The sequence below is a fragment of the Dermacentor variabilis genome, chromosome 11 (genome assembly GCF_050947875.1).
Source record: "Dermacentor variabilis isolate Ectoservices chromosome 11, ASM5094787v1, whole genome shotgun sequence".
NCBI classification, from domain to species: domain Eukaryota; kingdom Metazoa; phylum Arthropoda; class Arachnida; order Ixodida; family Ixodidae; genus Dermacentor; species Dermacentor variabilis.
In genome coordinates, this window is record NC_134578.1 from 116,903,455 (window position 1) to 116,918,821 (window position 15,367).

The 15,367-nt window shown below is 63.1% G+C and overlaps 2 protein-coding genes across 2 annotated transcripts; both read right to left on the reverse strand.

Moving 5' to 3' along the window:
• Positions 1–1,702: 1,702 nt before the first annotated feature.
• Positions 1,703–3,807, reverse strand: LOC142563455 (uncharacterized). Its single transcript, XM_075674009.1, has 2 exons — positions 3,721–3,807; positions 1,703–2,737 (listed from the first exon to the last, which is right to left on the reverse strand). Exons 1-2 carry the CDS (start codon positions 3,805–3,807, stop codon positions 1,877–1,879), a joined length of 948 nt encoding a protein of 315 aa, XP_075530124.1. The 3' UTR covers positions 1,703–1,876.
• A 10,089-nt stretch (positions 3,808–13,896) lies between these two features.
• On the reverse strand, positions 13,897–14,361 carry LOC142563457 (uncharacterized). Its single transcript, XM_075674010.1, has one exon. The coding sequence runs from the start codon at positions 14,359–14,361 to the stop codon at positions 13,897–13,899; it is 465 nt and encodes a 154-aa protein (XP_075530125.1).
• Between the last annotated feature and the right edge of the window lie 1,006 nt (positions 14,362–15,367).

The following is a 15,367-nucleotide window of genomic DNA, read 5'->3' on the forward strand; positions in this document are numbered from 1 at the left end:
GGTGGGGTGGTTTCCGTCACTGCGGCCCGCCCTGCCGCACTCCGAACAGCACACGGCGACGTCGCCCATCTTCACCTTGCAGGTGACCGCCAGATGGGTGCCACCGCACTTCATGCATGTCGCTTTGGCTGGGTCCTTCTGGTGCGGGCACGTCATGCGCCCGTGGCCGTATGTCGCGCAATAGGTGCACGTCGGGACGTGCAGGTCCTCGCTCACGCGAACCGACGTCCAGCCGACCGACAGGCGCGGTCTCGACGTGATCCTTCGGAAGCCCTCCGGGTCCACTTCCGCCACGTACGCGCACGTGCCCGCCCGTTCGCGAAACGCCACGCGGACCTTACACTGCTCAAGATTGAGCTGAAACCCCTTATTTCGGTCGTTGAGTAACTTGATAAACTCGTCGGGGCCGACGTCGGGATCGACTCCCGAAAACTTCACGTGCGGTTTGCGCCTCTCTGCAATACGCATGATGATTGCTGCGCGCGTTATCTCATTACCGCCTATGGCCTTTTCTAAGTTCTTAATTGACTGCTCGTTATCAGTGAAGACGGTCAGCCCGTACCGTGTGTGGCGCAAGGTGACGTCCCGGATGTCCTTGTCCGTCGGGTCCACGTTCGCCTTGAGAAGGCGGAGCACGTCCCGAGCCGGCGTCTGCGTCGGCGCCACCGGCGTCAGAAAGGCGACGTGCTTGTGCCGCGTGTCGGTCGCCGTCACCTCGGCGCCCGCCGCCGCAACACCACCGGGTCCGGCGCGGACCGCGCCGACAGAGGGCGCTAGGCCCGCCCTCAACGCGGCCGCGTAGTTCATGCGGCCCGCGGGCGCGCCCACCGGGCCGCCGGCGCCCGAGGGCGCGGCGACCGCGCGCGCAGGCGCGGCGGCACCACGACCGGCGGGCCCCGGGCCAGCCGGCACCAACACAGGATCGCCCAGGCCAGCCTCGAAGACGGCCAGGCGCCGCCGTAGCTCGGCGGCCTCCTGACGCGCCTCGATGAGCTGGCCCCGCAACGCGAGGGCCGCGCCGCGCTCCGTGGCCGCCTCCGTGCGCTCCTCGACGCATAGGCCTGCCATTTCAAAGAGCCGCGTCATGAAGAAAGTGCGCGCCTCGACGGAGACGCGGTTGGCCGGCAGGTTGCTGTACGCTAGGGCCTCGCTGACAATCTCCTGCAGCCGCCCCTGCGTCTTGGTCCCGAGGTCGCCGGGAAGCGCCGCCGCCACGGCCGTGCCCTCCGAAACGGAGGAGAGGGCTTCCTCCTCCTCGTCACCGCCAGTCGCCGGCCGGCTCTCGTCCCCTGCAATTGGGAGCTGGTCGACCAGCTCGCAAAATCGCGTATGAGCCGCGTCTCCGTCCTCCGAAAAATCGGAGCCCCGCGAGCGGGGCGACTCCCCGGCGACCGGGGGCCGCGGGGGGGGGGGGAGCGGGACGGCGACGCGTTCTTCGCCTTGCGCGAACTCGGCATGGCCGGGGCTCAAAGGGTATGAGCCTTCGCCATCTTGGGCCCGATACCCGGCGGCAAGAAAATCGCGTTAAAATACAAGAGAGACCCCTTTTAGCCCCGGTATTTTGCGTCGAATCGGATCCCTACAAGTTTAAAAACAACCCCAGCTAAAATTTGGAAGTGGCAAATGCAAAATACCTTATTTTTGAAGAAAAAAGCAGGAGCCCGATTCCACCGACCAGCCAAGCACTTGCACGAGCGCTCGTGCAAGTGCAAGAACAGATGGTTTTTATTCATATGTTCCATCGTGATAATACGGGTAAGGAACTAAAAAGGAGTAAGTAGAAAAATAACAAGAAAAAGACCAGGACTACAGAATAAAGACAACAGAGAGACAAGGCAGGTCCAATGCAGGAGCGCAGTAGAGTCCGGTGAGCTCCCTATCGGGGAGCGACGTGCTTGTGATAGATTGTTCGCGACGCACTGATCACATCACTGACAGCCAGCTTCTTAAATAGCCGGAGGTAGGAACGCGAGCAGAGGCGTCGCAAGACAGAGTCATTGCCGGGGTCCCAAGAGCCAAGAGCGCCGATGACAATAGCGTCCACAGTCACGCGCTGATAGCGTTGCGCAAGATGCGACCGCACAGGCTCGTACTTGGCAACCTTGGCGGCACGAGCGGCGGCGAACGCCTCGAGGCGGTTGTCAAAAGGACAACACACATCGAGGATGATGGCTTCTTCACCGTGCACCAAGACGATATCCGGACGCAAGTTGGTGCTGCCAACTGGTCGATTCTCAGACATTATTGCGAACCGGTTACGGCTGGCGGTGCGAAGCCGGGTGACGATGTCGTTGTGGCGAGCCGTGTACAAGGCGCTACTTGCCATGCAATGACAAAGGACGTGGGGCAGAGACTCCTTGGCATAGCCACAGACTCTGCAGCGTTGGTCTCGTCCGGTAAGCCATGGGCGGGCTCCATTAAGAGGTAGCAGGTTAAGTCGGGCCTTGTGAATAAATCGCCAGTCAGCAAAGCGGGTGAAAGACCCGGTATGCATGAAATGCGAACCGGCGGGGTCAGCGGCCACGCACTGCATGACTTTGCCTTGATTTGGTTTGTCGTGAAGGGAGTTGTCCCTGGCCGCAGATTGAATGGCGCGCAGCGTCCGGATAACCTTCCTGCGGTGGGAGAAAGTGAGAGTTTTGTCGCCGCAGGTGATCCGAACGCCCCAGTAAACTTTATTTCTGTTGGCCTCAAGTGAGCCATATACATTGAACACGACGTGACAGCGCTCTTGACACTTTCGTACGGTCACGCACTCTAATAAAACGCCATACAAAAATCCTTTTTGGAACCCGTCCACGCGTTTACCTCTGCCACTTCAAACAAGAAATACATCCAGCACTGAACTTTCGGCCGTGTTTGTTTCTCTGAGCTTGCACTCGCGCTATTCAATTATTATGTGGCGGTAGCACCGCCGCAGTAAACTTTTTCTGTTGGCCTCTAGTGAGCCATATACGGTGAACTCGACGTGGCAGCGCTTTTGAAGCCTTAGTCCGGTCACGCACTCTAATAAAACGCCATACAATAATCCTTTTTGAACCCGTCCTCGAGTTTACCTCAGCCCCTTGAAAGAAAAGTATCCAGGACTGAAGTTTCCGCCTTGTTTGTTGGGCTGAGCTTGCCCTGGCGCTATTGAATTATCATGTGGCTGGTGTACCGCCCCGGCCGACTACTTCCCCGTTTATTCCTGAAAGCAAAGGAAAAAATAAAGGGTGGGTAGAACCTGTCCCTGCAAAAGCATACCAGCTTAAAGCCGATCGAAAATAAATGAATAGGGGTTTTTAATTAATACCCAAAGCGCATGGTTTTTGGTAATGAAAAGCCAATTGGAAAAATAAGTGTGGGCAAAGGTAACGCGTGTGTGTCCTAAGGCGTCTCATCGAGCTCAGAAGCCCTTGCGTCGAGCTTTTGAATGATAATGAAATAATGAGGCAGAGACGGGGTGGCATGGTCGTGCCATAAATGAAGTAGGGTGAAGGGCAAAAACAGCAGAAAAAGTAAAAATAAAACAAAAAAGGAGAGGGAAAGTTTGAAATGAGAAAAAAGATTGTCAGGGACTGCACACGACTTCTTGGTCGGCGATAGTTCCGGTCGCTGCTGGACACGCCGTCGCGGCCCCCGAAAGGGCGCGCGTCTCACGGCGGCCCGGCACTGCCGATGCCGAGTGCCAGGAATACCTCCGGCGTCGTTGTCGCTCGTCTATGCGACGCGTCGCCGCACCTGCGGGTAGAGCTGGTGCGTTGGTCGGCGGTGGCCGCCGCGGACTTCGGGGGTGTTTCCCGGCGTCACACGCGACTCGGGGAACATCGCTCCGGCGGCCAGGTTCGCCCCCCCCCCCCCACGCATTCTGGCGCCTTCCGGACGTCTCCGTCGCCACGGTGAAGCGACGGTTCGGGTCCGCCGCAGTTCCCAGCGGACGCGTCCCGGCGTCCCGCACACGCGAGGATTGGTGTCGGGCGTCAGGGACGCCCCCGGCGTCGGTGCTCGCGGTCCCTGCACTTCTGGCGTCACACCTACTAGATGCGACTCGTCCGGCCGCGTCTCAGCAGTCTTCAGGCGCGCCTCCCGGCGCGAACAGTAAAAGAAAAGTAAAAGTAAGATAAAGAGAAAACAAAATAAATACAAACAAAGATAGGCAGCCGCGCGACACGCGCGGCGCGCCGATGAGCGCGCATTTCCCGCCGGGGCGGTCCAAGTGTCGGGAACGCCTCCACGGCACGCCAAAGAGAGAGAGATTCTTGTTTGGGAAATAGGAACATGGGGTAAAGTGCAGCGCAGTAACTGTCTCTCAGATGAGGACACCTCTACCGCGCTGCACAGGGGGGAAGGGATAGAAAGAGTGGTGAAAGGAAGAGGGAAGGAGCAGCAGCGGTCGAAACGCTGTGAGCGTGGGGAGGGGGCTTAGAGGCGATCAGCTAGGGCGATGTCCTCGGCGAACTCCAGAATCGCTCGGAAGAGGCGCTTCTGGCTTGAGATGCAGCCCGAGGGGTGCAGCAGATTGTCCACCGTTGCACAGGGATGTTTGTGGGTACGGTAGACTTTTGCGAGGGCCGCGCGCGCGTTCGAGAAAGTCGGGCACTCACACAGCAAATGTTCCAACGTTTCCGTCGCGCCGCAGTCCCGGCAGAAAGGGGAGAGGGCTCCTTGGAGGCGATGCCTCCTCTCGGCGGGCCAGACGGAACCGGTCCGCAAGGCGAGAAGGAAGGCGCGCTCGCGCCTAGTGAAGCCGGCCTCCGGGAGATGGCGTGGCGGGCGTCCGCGCGCAATTCGGCCGTCTGGGTGGCGCAGCGCGAGCTCACGGCGGATTCTCTCCAGCGCGGCGTCGAACGAGCTTACCCGTTGCGTGATTTGGGTGCTCGGGTCGTGTGCGCGTCGCGCGAGCTTATCGACAGCCTCATTTCCGGCAACACCGACATGTGAGGGCACCCACTGTAGGCGAAGATCGAGTCCCCGTTGCTGCAATGCGTGGAGCCTGCACGCGACTCGCTGGGCGAGCAGTGGGGCGCGTTCCTCAAGGAGCAGCTGTTGCAGGGCGGGCCTCGAATCGGTGAGTATCGCCGCACGAGAGATGTGCGGCGATTGCTCGAGGACGTCCGCGGCCAGATGAATGCCTACGAGCTCAGCGGTGGTGGAGGATGCTCGGTAGGGCAGGCGGCACTGGTTTTCGATGCCGAGACTCGGGGCGATGCAGGCAGCAGCCGCGGAGCCGTCCTCGAGGACCGAGCCGTCTGTGTATAGGTGCGCTCTCCCTGCCAGGTCGTCCTGTATCCTCGCTGCAGCCTCCTGTACGATGGCACAGAGAGGCGTGCGTTGCTTGGAGCGGACGCCTGGCAGTTCGAGACACACATCTAGCGGCACTGCGAGGCTCGGTGGCGGCCAGGCTGGTGGTGGAGCCGGCGGATCAGCCACGATGTTATCAAACAGCTGCATCATCTTGCCCACGCGTGATGCAGGGAGATCCCGGATGAGCGACAGGAAGGGGCCCGTGCCGGGGGCTCGAGAGAGGCGCTCAATATGGCCGAGCGCGCGGAGATCAGCTGTTAATGAAGGGGGCCAGGCGCCAGTTTCGGCGAGCGTCTCCGCCACCCGCGACATGCGGGGGAGGCCGTGGCACACGCGAAGCACCCTGCGATGGTCGCGGTCAACGGCGCGCCACAGGGAATCGCGCACATCACAGAGCGGCAGCGCGTAGAACACCCGAGAGAGCGCCATCGCTCCATAAACACTGACGGCGAAAGAAGGGGGGCAGCCTTGCCCGCGCGCGAGGAGGCGGCGAACCGCACGTTCAACACGGAGAGAGGCGGCGCGTAGGCGTTTCACTGCCGCGACCCAGGTGAGGCGATGGTCGATAGTCAGACCAAGGTAGGACACCGTCGGTTCCCAGCTCAGTGGCACACCATCGATGAGCACGCGGCCGGTGTGGCGGCGTGCGGCAGCGCGAGGGTGCACCATTATCGCCTCACTCTTTGCCGATGACAGCTCCAGGCCGATGGCACGGAGGAAGCCGGCGACGGAATCCAAGGCCGCCTGTAGTCCGCGTCGCATCTCGGGAATGGCAGACGTCGGTCCCCGCACGTAGAGTGCGACGTCGTCCGCGTACACAACAGCGCGCACAGGGAAACGGCCAGCTTTCGGTATGCACTCGATGATGGGAGCGAGGGTAAGGTTAAACAGGAAAGGGCTCAACACACTACCCTGAGGCACACCGGTGGTCACTGGCCGAGGCGAGCTTGTGGCCCTGCCGACGCGGACGACGAACTTCCTGTCTGCGAGGAACGCCTGCACGTAGGCAAGCAGGTTGTCCGCAACGCCGAGGGCTCGCACAGCAGAGATGACTGATTCGTTTGGGAGGGTGTCAAAAGCGCTGCGCACGTCGAGGAGGAGAAGGAATGCGGCCTCTCCGGCGCGCCTGGCCTGCTCCAGCGTGCCGACAACGACGGCGAGGCAGTCTGCAGTGGAGCGCTGTGCTCGGAATCCGCACTGTTCGGGCGGAAGGGCACCGCGAGCGCGCGCAATCCACTGGAGTCTGGACAGTGCCATCGCCTCCATGGTCTTGCCCGGCACAGATGTTAGCGAGACCGGCCTGTATGAGGCGAGCTCGCGCGAGGGTTTGCCGCGCTTGAGAACCGGCACCACGACAGCAGAGCGCCACGACTCCGGCAGGGAGCCCTCGCGGAAGACGGCGTTGTAGGCGTCTAGGAGGTGCTGGCGCTGGGCGTCGTCGAGGTTGCGTAGCATCTGATGTGTGATGCCGTCTGCTCCGGGGGCGGTGCGGCGCCGCCTGCGGCGCAGGACGCGCTGCTGCTCGTGAAAGGTGAAGTCGTCGCTGCACAGGCTGTCAATCGCCCTCGCGGTATGCGCGCGATCTTCCCCTCTCACGAACACAGCCGTGTAGAGCGCTCGCAATGCAACCGCAGGGACGCCGGGTGCTGTTGAAGCGTTGGCAGCAGCGAAAGAGTCCGCCAGAAGCTCAGCGAGCGCCAACTCTGTGATGCCGCGGGCAACAGCGATGCCGAGGACTGGCCAGCGTGGGGTCCTCGGGTTCACGAGCGAGCGCATGATGCGCCAGCCACGGTGCTGGTTTTGCGGGTCGGCGAGTGACGCGCAGAGTCTAGCCCAGCTGCGGCGGCGCAGCTGCCTGGCATGCCGTCGGCACACAGCGTCCAGTCTGTTGTAAGTAGTCCAGTCAGACGCGGCACCCGTGCGGACGGCGCGGCGCTGGGCACGGCGGCGGGCGGCGCGAATGTTCAGGAGCTTAATGTCCGGGCAGGGAGTGCCGGCCGGCACAACCATACTCGTCGACGCGTGCCTAGCACACTCCGCTATGTGCGCGAAAAAATCGGCTTCGCGCGACCACCCATGACACAAATCGCGGAAAAGCGTCCACCGAACTACAACGCACACGCGAACAACTCCGCGGCTGGGGCAGGTGGGTGATAGGGTGATAGGGAAGTGATCCGATCCGGCAGTGTCCGGTGCGCGTTGCCAGAAATATGAGCAGCGCTCCGAGACAAGTGCCAGATCGATCGGCGAGGTTTGTACGCCGCGGCGCACAAACGTGGGCCTCCCGCTTTTTAGGATGGATAGGCCCAGCGTTGACGCGGTGGCAAGGAGCGCTTTACCTCGCAGATCACTGTGATCACCTCCCCAGCTACGGTGGTGAGCGTTAAAGTCTCCACAGACGACACAGTCCGCCGAAAACGAGGCAATCAGGCGCGTGAGGTAAGTGAAGTCGTTCTGCTGGTGGCTGTTGCGGCCGCGATTGGGGCGCATGTAAACAGACGCCACAGAGGTGTCGGCGCCCCGGACGCGCACGGTAGCGGCCACGCACTCCACCACAGCACTGCACAGCTGGCTTGTGTCGATGAGGACATGCGGGAGGGTGGCGCGGATGTACAGCGCAACGCGGGGGCGCTTCTGCGGATGGGCGCTGTCGTGGCAAGGCGCAGAAGTACAGTGTGCCAAGGCGCACTCACTGGCACTGCTGTAGCCGATGTAGCCAGGCAGCGAGACCTCCTCTGCACGCACATACGTCTCCTGAAAGGCGAGGACATCGTAGTCGCACAGAGGCAGATGCTCGACGAGCTCCGAGTGCCGGCAGCGCAGGGAATTGCAGTTCCACTGCAGAATGCGCGGCCGAGAAACACCCCGAGCTCTAACTGCCATGGTTGGTCAGTGCCCCGTGGGCGGCGAGAGCAGCGGCACACAAAGAACGGGCAGGTGAGTCGTGCCGCAAGAGTTCCGTGGCGCACTTGAGTGCGGCAGCGAGCAGTGCGATCACGGCGTCGCGCGGGTCAGCGGGAGCCACGGTGACCGCCGGCGAGGGGGTCGACGTGTTGCCTGCGACAGGCGGCCTCGCCGGACGGTTGTTCGCGACATCGGCGAACGTGCGGCTGGCGTCGACGCGCGATGAAGCTCGATGGGCGGCGAGGGGTTGAGGGCCACTCGGCGTTGGCTTCTCGGCGGCACGGACGATGGCGGCTGCCTGGTGGCGCGTGATGGGTTCGATCGACGATGCGACCGTCTCAGCGATGCGGCGTTCCCGCTGCCATTCAGGGCAGCGAGGCTCGGTCGCGCTGTGTCGGCCGCCACAGTGGAGGCACTTCGCGCTCCTCGCAGTGCAGTCAGCCATCGAGTGGTTGCCACCACACCTCAGGCAGCGGCGCGCCGATATGCAGGCCTCACTGACGTGGCCGAAGGCTCCACAGGAGCGACACTGTATGGGGCGGGGGCGCCTGGGGTTGACGGGCCGACGCATCTTGAAGAGCGCGATCTCCTTTGGTGGTGTGCTGCCCGAGAAGCGCACGACATAGTTGGGCCCCGCGCGATAGCAGCCGAGAACGGGCACCGCAGAATCAATGTTCGTGCGCACTGTGTCAGGGTCGAGGGACGTATCGACGCCGAAAAGGACACCGGTGCACGAGTCTTTTGGGGCCGCTGCGGCACGGACAGGGACGTCGCAGATGTCCGCAACCGCGAGAAGGGGTGCAAGTGGCGAGTCCGGCAGCGCGTCAACCGCTACGACATTCAGCCGAAAGTTCACGCGGACGCGGTGCGCGCCAGCCACTCTCGAGAGCTGGGCCGCGATGGCCTCCTTCGTGGATGCACGGAAGTTCAGCTGGCCCACGGGGCGAAACAAAACAGTGCCGCAGGGCTCGCGGATGGGTGCGAGAGCGGCCTCCGCTCGCGTGGTACGGCGGCGGCCGCGTCGGCGGTTTCGTTTTCGGGAGGGGGGTGTGGCACCCGTTGAGGCCCTCGATGTAGCCGGCGTGCTCGCCTGCGCCTTGGGAGAGGGTTCCGCCGGGGCCGGTTTTTCTCTCTCGCCCGTCTTCGCCGGTGGTGACGTTGTGCGAGGCGGCAGATGAGGGGCTGGCGGTGGGCCGGGAGGAGAAAGGCAAGGGAAGGCGTCCTCTGCCAGGGGAGGGAGGGGGCCTAGTACACAGCTTGGCCCGCTGTTCCCTGGGGGAGAGGGGTCCCTTACTGCCGATCTCTCCCGCTCCATGTCGACTAGGGCCACGCTCGTCGCCGAGGAGGGGGACAGTGTAGCAGACGACTGCTCCGGGGAGGAGGGAAGAGATTCCTGTCCTGCCCGGTGAGGATGGGAGGGGCGTCGGGGAGGAGGACGATGATGACGTCGCCTCGCTTTCTGGCAGGCTTCCTCCGCTGGCCGTGACTTTCTCCGAACCGCTCTGTTGCTTGAGAGGTGGGGGGCAGCGGAGGGGGGTCTTCAGGAGGCCCCCTAGCTTTGTAAGCTCGCCCGTGGGTGACGTACTTGGGTTGGAATTTCCACGTGGCGAGGCCGAAGGGGGGGATGTCGCTTCTGGTGGAACGGCCGTCTTGCGGCGCTTGGTTTTGCGCGCGGCTGGAGAGGTGGCTGTTCCGGTGCGTGGATGTCGCCCTGGACGGTTTGAGCCACGCTTTTTGGTGGGGGCAGCTCGCTTACGTTTGATGGTCGCAGGCTGTGTTGAGGGACCATTTTCCTTGAGGGGCCGGGGCTCTAGTACGAGCCCCGGGATGGCAGTGAAAAGGAACTCCATGTTCCTCGAGCGGCCAGGAGTGCTACCGGGCGCGAAGAACAAATCCTCTTCCGCTGCAGGGTCACCCATTAAGGGTGCGCGAATACGGCGCTACATCACGCGGCAAGTGAAACTGACTACCTATATAAATCAATGAAAGCTAATAAGAAGAAATAACTAATTATAAGAAATATACTAAAAAAGCGGACGGAGCTCCAAACGTGACCTTCTCGGTCGGCTGTCAGAGGCGAACTGCACGCCAAAGGGCACGCGTCTCTCGCAGAGGCCAGTCCGGTCGTCTGGAACGCCTCCCCGCGCTCCCACTCGCCTGGGCGACGGGCCGCGCCGCACGCAACGTCGCCCCAAGACACGCCCGGCACGCCGAGGGGTGCGCAGCCTGTTTCGAATCAGGTCCGGCCACAGCAGACGCTACGCTACACGGCCTCTTCGGTTGCCCTGCGTTCGCTACGGCACACCAGACACGACCCCACGGCTCGCAAAAGGCCGCCGTGCACGTTTCGCCCTCCCCGGCAGAAGAACCGCCGCTCGTTGTCCCGCCCGCGCCGGCACGGGCCAGAGCCGCGCCCTACTCGGCCACGGGCCGGCTCGTCCAGAGGACAGTATCGTGAGCGGTCCCCCGGCAGACGGCCACTCACACGCGCGCGAACAACCCGAAGGCGACTAAAACAGATGGGAAAGGGTGGCATGTCGCGGAGGTTTCACAGGCGGCCGCAAGCCACCTCGTACGACACACGCTGTCCGGCCCTGGCGCCCGGTGCGGCCTACCATGCGTCCGGCGCCGTCCCGACTCGCCTTGGTGGGGCATTCGGTCGCTTATTACTCCAACCATCTCTTCGAGCAGCGAGCACGCCGTCCGGTCCCTGAGGAGGCGCGGGTAACCACGCGGCGCGATAGCGCTCCCGGACGCCTTAATCCTCTCTACGATAGGCGCCGTTAGCGCGCAGCTGGTGAAAAAATGCTGCGCGTCTCGGCAGGTCGCCCCGCAGGGGCAGCGCATGTCCTGCGATATGCGAAATCGATGAAAATAATACGGGAACCGGCCGTGGGCGGTAAGCAGGCACGCCAACCGTCGAGGCGGCGGAAAGCTACGGGGTATGGTCGCGATGTCCGGCACCCACTTGTATAGCTCCGTATCTGAATTTTCTTCGCGCCATTCGACGGCCCAGCGCGCCCGCACCGCAGCCGAGAACGCGGCCCGCACCACCGCGAACGACCGGTCGACCTCCGGTCCGCGCCCGACGTCGCCGCAACGCCCGCCGCCATGTCAGCCAGTTCGTTGCCGAAAATGCCCCGATAAGCAGGCACGTGAAATAAAGCCACGGTGCCCCGGCTCTACAGTCTGCACAGCACTTCCTTGACGTGCGCGATTCGCGTGTCCCGCGTGACTACCTGTGATAGTGCGACTAGCAGGGAAAGGCTGTCCGCATATACAGACGCCGGCGGGGTCCACTCGTGCATCTCGAGGTAATTCAGTGGCTCGGTCAGCGCAACCACCTCGGCGCAGTATGCGCTCGAGGCGACCGTGAGGCGATACTTCCGCACCGCGCCGATCGAACCCCGCGGCTTCAAGACCACTACCGACGCGCCCGCGGACCTCGACGTGCAGGAACCGTCTGTGTGCACGTGCGTACCTGATTCAGATGACCGCTCCCTGGCCGCAGAGACGTCGAGCCGCTCGAAGGGAAACGCTCTCGCCTCCGACGGGTGTGCGCTCCAGGAATCATGTGGGTATAACGTCTCGTCCGGCGCGAAGGTGTGTGCGCCGAACGTGACCGTTCGTCGCATGCGGAACAGTGCGAATTCCGCATTAAGTCTATCGAGCTCCAGCCCGATGGGCGGCTGGTTTGCGAGCACCTGCAGCGCGGCAGCCCGCGTCGTACGATATGCGCCCGTGACCGCCAGCAGCATGGTGCGCTGTACCGTAATCATGCGGGCCTTTAGCCTACAGCCGGGTTACTGCGACCACCATGTGGCGGACGCGTACGCCACCGCCGGTAGGAGTACCTGTCGGTACAGGCGGCGCCGCATCGTGGAGTCTACGGTCGTGTGCGTTCTCATGAACGTCAGTGACTTATTGGCCAGCGTCTCTGCCTTCCGCTGCAAATGCTCCGCGTGCTCGAAAAAGGACAGGCGCCTGTCGACCACCACTCCCTGCAGGAGCTTCACCGAGGAACGAAACGGGAGCCCCCTCGTGCTGCCCTTCAGCCGGATGGTTGGGTGACTCTTCTCCATTCCCCCCCTTCCGAAGGAAAAGAGTACGCAGAAGGTCTTGTCGTTGTTTAGGGCGAGTTTACAGTCAGCCGTCCAGGCCTCTATGCGACGCATCGCCTCCGCCGCGGCCTCCATCACTTGCGCCCTATTCTTTCCCGGCACGAGAACTATCGTATCGTCGGCGTATGCCTGTACCCGCACCCCAGGCGGCATCGGCAGCCGCAACAGCCCGTCGAACACCACGTGCCACAGGAACGGGGAGAGGGGCGACCCCTGCGGACTGCCGAGCGACGTCTCCGCCGAGACCGAACCGGCGTGTGACGCGTATTCGACCGTGCGGCCCTCGAGAAAGGAACCGAGCAGCCCGACCAAGTTGGCCGGGCAGCCGTGGTCCCTAAAATACTTTATGACCAGAGGGTGCCAGACACTGTCAAACGCGCCCCAGAATTCGAGTGATATTAACACCACGGGCGTGCGTTCCTCTTTGTGGCGCTTGATGAATTCGCACAGCGCGTGCAGCGCCATTACCGCGCACCTGCCGTGGGTGAAGCCGTACTGGTGGGGATGCGTGTAACCGCGCCAGGATGCGAAATAATAAAGCCGGCCGTGTAACAGTCGCTCGAGTACCTTCCCCAGGATAGAGGTCATGCAGATCGGTCGGTATGCGCTCGGTGAATCCACCGGCTTGCCGGGCTTTTGTATGAAGACCAACCTGCCGTTCCTCCAAGTCCTGGGGAAGTATCCCATCCGCAATGCCGCATTCATCAACATGCACGCGAATCTCGGGTGTGCGGCGAATAGTTCTTTAACGACCTCGGTCGTAAGACCGTCCGGTCCAGGAGCCGAGCCGAGCAGCATTCTGTTCAACACTACCTGTATTTCGCCCTGCGAGAACTGCCTCTCCATCTCCGCCGTGGCGCACGGCCGACCGACCGCCGCACGGATCTCGGCATGCTCGGGCTCGTCCGCTTCGGGCCTGTCGCGGGCGAAGAGATGTTGCAGCAGCAGCGAAGCCGACCTGAGGACGCTCTCCGTCTGGCCGCCGTCCGGCCTCGTCAGCGGATGGAGCATGACATGCGAGCGGGCGGCCCGGAACGCCAGGCGGAAGGGGGCTTGAAACAGGAATCGCCGGCTGCACTGGTCGCAGACTTCCCTATCCGCCTCCTCTTCGACGCGCGCCACGTCTCGTCGGTATGCCGCTAGCGCCCGGCTATATTCGCTGCGAAATATGGCCCGCAGATCATCGCAGCGACACCTCTGAAAGTGGCGCCGCATCGCGTTTACCGCCCTGCGTCGGCCGTCTAACTCGGGAGTCCACCAAGAATTGCCGCCCGCGCCCCTCCTCTCGCGTGCCGGACGAAGCTGTTTGTCGCGCACGCGATCAATAATCATATAGAATTTCGCGAAGACCGCGTCCAGGGCGGCCGGCGAGGCGATGTCCGCACCGCTCGCGCACCAGCGTGCGTCACGAACGGCCTCCAACCATTTTCGCCTACCGTAATTGGTAAGACGCTTGCCCGGCGTGCTCTCGCCGGTGTGGATGGTAATTTCTAAGCGTCGATGTTCCGACAGCGTCTCTTGTTCAGAAACCCGCCACGCGCAGCCGCGCCGCACGAGCGCCGGTGACGCGAGGGTAACGTCGATCCAACTATCGACGTATTTTGTGACATACGTCGGGGGCGAGGGCGTCGTTGAGGACCACCAGGCCCGCAGCCACGGCGAACTCGATCAGCCGGGTGCCCCTGGCGTCTCCCTCGCGAGGGCCCCACAGGACGCTGTGCGCATTTAAGTCGCCCATGACGAGAACGTCTGGCGTGCGACTTCTGTCGATGGCGTGAACTAGATGTTCGAAGACGTCGTCCATCGTCCTGTGGGGCGGCGCGTATGCGGCCACGACCGTGATCGCGAACTCGCGCGTTGAGCACTCCACCGCGACCACCAGCCTCGACACGTGGACGGGAAACACGTCGAAGCCGGGCCTGCGCGTGACGATCGCGCACAGCGGGCCGTTGGCTGCCGCGTACGCCCGGTAGTGCGGCGGAAACTTTGGGAGCTGACCCTGCTGTGTGTATGGGTCCATAACCGTCGCCACCTCGCATCCCTCCCGTGCCATGTAATCCGTCAGTAGCGCCGTCGCTCGGCGGACGTGGTCTAACGTCAACTGAGCGAACTTGATCGCGCCGCCGGCCCCACCCGCTCCCACAGGGCCCCGGCACCCCCCCTCCCGCGGCTGCCCGCGCCTCTCTATCGCGGGGGGCCGTAATTGGTGCGGGCCCTGAGGCGAGCCACCCTCTCCATGCGGATGGGGCACTCAGGCAAACCAGCGGGATGGGACGCCTCGCGGCCGGTCTTCCTGCACTCGTTGCAGCAGACTTCCGGCTGCCCCATCTTCACGTGACACGTGGCGGCCAGGTGGTTGCCGCAACACTTCATACACACGGCTTTCGACGCGTCCGCCTTGTGCGGGCACGTCGTCCTGCCGTGTCCGTAGGAGGCGCAACACGTGCACGTGGGCACGTGCGGGTCCCCTGACGCTCGCACCGCCGTCCACCCCACTGACAGTCGGGACCGCTTCATAATACGCGCCAACGCGGTCGGGTCGACCTCTGCGACGTACGCACACGTACCGGACCTCTCCCTGTACGTCACGCGCACCTTGCACGTGTCAACGTCCAGGTCGAGGCCCGGATTCCTCTCGTTTAAGACGCGGATGAATTCGTCGGGCGCGACGTCCGGGTCGACCCCACTGAATTTCACGTGCGGATTGCGTTGCTCGCCGAGCCGCACTAGCAGCGAGGCCCGCGTAACGGAATTTTCTGCTATCGCCGCCTTCAAGTTATTTATGTAATCGCGCGCGTGGGAGAAAACCGTCAGGCCGTACCTGGTGTGTCGCAACGTGAACTCCTTGATGTTCTTGGCGGCCGGGTCGATGTTGGTTTTGAGAAGTCTCAGGACGTCCCTCGCCGGTGTCGTCCTCGGTACCATGGGCGTCAAGAAAGCCACGTGCTTAACATGGGCGCCGTCCGCGCGCCCCCGCCGCAGGCGACGCCCTCAGCGCCGCGGCGTAGCTCCCGGCGCCCACCGCCGCGGCCGGAACTCCGGGGCCCGAACCGGGAGCC